Source organism: Corapipo altera, unplaced genomic scaffold (genome assembly GCF_003945725.1).
Source record: "Corapipo altera isolate COAL_440 unplaced genomic scaffold, ASM394572v1 54995, whole genome shotgun sequence".
In the NCBI taxonomy this organism is placed as follows: Eukaryota; Metazoa; Chordata; class Aves; order Passeriformes; family Pipridae; genus Corapipo; species Corapipo altera.
The window spans coordinates 1-3,885 of NW_020887581.1; the positions used below are offsets into that span (position 1 = coordinate 1).

The following is a 3,885-nucleotide window of genomic DNA, read 5'->3' on the forward strand; positions in this document are numbered from 1 at the left end:
CACTGAATGACCACAGAATGACTACGGAGTGACCACTGAGTGACCACTGAGTGACCACAGAATGACCACTGAGTGACCACTGAGTGACCACGAAGTGACCACGGAGTGACCACTGAGTGACCATGGAGTGACCCACTGAGTGACCACTGAGTGACCACTGAATGACCACTGAGTGACCACTGAGTGACCACGGAGTGACCACGGAGTGACGAAGGAGTGACCACTGAGTGACCACAGAATGACCACTGAGTGACCATGGAGTGACCACAGAATGACCACTGAGTGAATACTGAGTGACCAAGGAGCGACCATGGATTAACCCATGAAATGACCATGGACTGACCCATGGATTGACCCAACGACTCATGGAGTGACCCATTGACCGACCCATGGAATGACCCATGGATTGACCCATGGATTGACCCATTGAGTGACCACTAAGTGACCCATGGGTTGACCCAATGACCCATGGATTGACCCACTGACTGACCCATGGATTGACCCATTGAGTGACCACCAAGTGACCCATGGATTGACCCAATGACCCATGGATTGACCCATGGATTGGCCCATTGAGTGACCACTAAGTGACCCATGGATTGACCCAATGACCCATGGATTGACCCACTGACTGACCCATGGCCATGGATTGACCCATTGACTGATCCATTGACCCATGGATTGACCATCAAGTGACCCATGGAGTGACCCATTGACCAACCCATGGACTGACCCCTGGATTGACCCACTGACTGACCCATGGAGTGACCCATGGAGTGACCCATTGACCAACCCATGGACTGACCCCTGGATTGACCCACTGACTGACCCATGGAGTGACCCATAGATTGACCCATTGACTGACCCATTGACCCATGGATTGACCATGGAGTGACCCATGAACCAACCCATGGACTGACCCATTGACCAACCCATGGATTAACCATGCACTGACCCATAGACTGACCCATGGAGTGACCCATGGAGTGACCCAATGACCCACGGACTGACCATGGAGTGACCCATGGATTGACCCATTGACCAACCCATGGAGTGACCCATTGACCGATTCCATTGACCAACCCATGGATTAACCATGCACTGACCCATAGACTGACCCATGGAGTGACCCATGGATTGACCCATTGACTGACCCATGGAGTGACCCATGGATTGACCCATTGACCGACCCATTGACCCATGGATTGACCCATTGACCGACCCATGGATTGACCCATGAATTGACCGACTAACCCATTGACTGACCCATGGACTGACCACGGATTGACCCATTGACTGACCCATTGACTGACCCATGGATTGACCCATGGATTGACCCACTGACTAACCCATTGACCGACCCATGGATTGACCCATGGATTGACCGACTAACCCATTGACTGACCCATGGACTGACCATGGATTGACCCATTGACTGACCCATTGACCAACCCATGGATTGACCCATGGATTGACCCACTGACTGACCCATTGACCCACTGACTGACCCATTGACCCATGGATTGACCATGGAGTGACCCATAGACCAACACATGGATTAACCCATTGACCAACCCATGGATTAACCATGGATTGACCCATTCACCAACCCACGGATTAACCATGGACTGACCCACTGACCGCCCCCTGGACTGACCCACTGACCGCCCCCCGGAGCGACCCCGGAGTGACCCTCACCTGACGAGCATGGCGCGCACCTGGTCGGCCTCGGGGAACAGGTCCCAAACCTTCCCGTTCATCTTCTCGTTGACGACGTAGCGGTGGCAGCGCCGCCAGTCCCCCGTCTTCATGGCCTTGGACGCCGCCACCACGTGCTCCCGCATCGACTCCGGGGGGCCTGGGGGGCACGGGGACCAGTTATGGGGGGAGGAACCACTTATGGGGCTGAGGAACCAAGTTATGGGGGGAGGAACCAGTTATGGGGCTGAGGGACCAAGTTATGGGGTGAGGAACCAAGTTATGGGGTGAAGAACCAGTTATGGGGCTGAGGGACCAAGTTATGGGGGGAGGAACCAGTTATGGGGCTGAGGAACCAGTTATGGGGCTGAAGGACCAAGTTATGGGGTGAAGAACCAGTTATGGGGCTGAAGGACCAAGTTATGGGGTGAAGGACCAAGTTATGGGGTGAAGAACCAGTTATGGGGCTGAGGGACCAAATTATGGGGTGAGGAACCAGTTATGGGGCTGAAGGACCAAGTTACAGGGTGAGGAACCAGTTACGGGGTAAGGAACCAGTTATGGGGTGAGGAACCAAGTTATGGGGTGAGGAACCAGTTATGGGTCTGAGGGACCAAGTTATGGGGGGAGGGACCAAGTTATGGGGTGAGGAACCAGTTATGGGGTGAGGAACCAGTTATGGGTCTGAGGAACCAAGTTATGGGGGGAGGGACCAGTTACGGGGTGAGGAACCACTTATGGGGCTGAGGGACCAAGTTATGGGGTTGAGGAACCAGTTATGGGGTGAGGAACCAGTTATGGGGCTGAGGGACCAAATTATGGGGTTGAGGAACCCAGATATGGGGTGAGGAACTAGTTATAAAGGGAGGAACCAGGTTATGGAGGAGAAGAACCAAATTATGGGGTGAAGAACCAAGTTATGGGGCTGAAGGACCAAGTTATGGGGTTGAGGGACCAAGTTATGGGGTGAAGAACCAGTTATGGGGCTGAAGAACCTGGTTATGGGGTGAGGAACCAAGTCATGGAGCAGAAGAACCAACTTATGGAGTTGAACCACCAAACCAACACCTCAACCCCAAACTTACGGACCAGAAAACCCAATTTTCGACCCCAAACCCCCAACTTTTGGGTCAGAAAACCCAACTTTTGGGTCTGAGTGACCAACCACGATCTGAGGAACCTCAAGGTGAAGAACCACCAACCTACGGGGCAGAACCACCAAACCAAGACCGGAAAACCCAAACTTATGGGTCTGAACCCCCAACTTTTGGGTCAGAAAACCCAACTTTTGGGTCTGAGTGACCAACCACGGTCTGAGGAACCTCAAGGTGAAGAAGAACCACCAACATATGGGGTAGAACCACCAAACCAAGACCAGAAAAACCAATTTTTGGCCCCGAACCCCCAACTTTTGAGTCCCAGTAACCAACCACAGTCTGAGGAACCTCAAGGTGAAGAAGAACCACCAACATATGGGGTAGAACCACCAAACCAAGGCCAGAAAAACCAACTTTTGAGTCCCAGTGACCAACCACGGTCTGAGGAACCTCAGGGTGAAGAACCACCAACCTACAGGGCAGAACCACCAAACCAAGACCAGAAAAAACAACTTATGGGTCCCTATGACCAACTTCTGCATCCCAATGACCAACCACGGTCGGAGGAACCTCAAGCTGAAGAACAACCACCAACTCACGGCGTACAACCACCGAACCAACACCTCAACCCCCAACTTTCGACCCCGAACCCCCAACTTTCGACCCCGAACCCCCAACTTCCGACCCCCCCACCCACCCAAAAAACCCCCTCCTCACCCAGCAGGGGCTGCCTCTCCCCCACCCGGAGCTGGTGGTGGAACTGTTTGCTGATCATCCGGCGCCGGGCGTCGAACTCGTGGGCGGCCATGTAGGGGATCTCCAGCAGCATGGCCGCCACCAGGTAGACGCACTCGAGCAGCTCCAGGTTGACGTGCATGTGGAAGGGCACCTGGCGCCGCTTCTCCACCTTCTCCTGCTCCGCGTTGCGCTCCTGGAGGCTCCGCAGGAGGAGCCCCTGGCCCAGCAGCTCCTTGGCCCGGCCGGACGACTGGATGTCCAGCAGGGCGTTGTGGGCGTCCTTGATCAGCCCCTGGCGGAAGGCGCAGATGCCCAGCTGGACCATGGTGCGGTTGTACAGGATCTGGGGGGG

General features: G+C 54.6%; 1 protein-coding gene across 1 annotated transcript; it reads right to left on the reverse strand.

The window, feature by feature from the left end:
* Nucleotides 1-1,678: 1,678 nt before the first annotated feature.
* Nucleotides 1,679-3,879, reverse strand: LOC113941682 (eukaryotic translation initiation factor 3 subunit C-like). The gene is made up of 2 exons (XM_027632818.1): nt 3,513-3,879; nt 1,679-1,858 (listed from the first exon to the last, which is right to left on the reverse strand). The coding sequence occupies exons 1-2, from the start codon at nt 3,856-3,858 to the stop codon at nt 1,695-1,697; spliced, it is 510 nt and encodes a 169-aa protein (XP_027488619.1). The 5' UTR covers nt 3,859-3,879; the 3' UTR covers nt 1,679-1,694.
* Between the last annotated feature and the right edge of the window lie 6 nt (nt 3,880-3,885).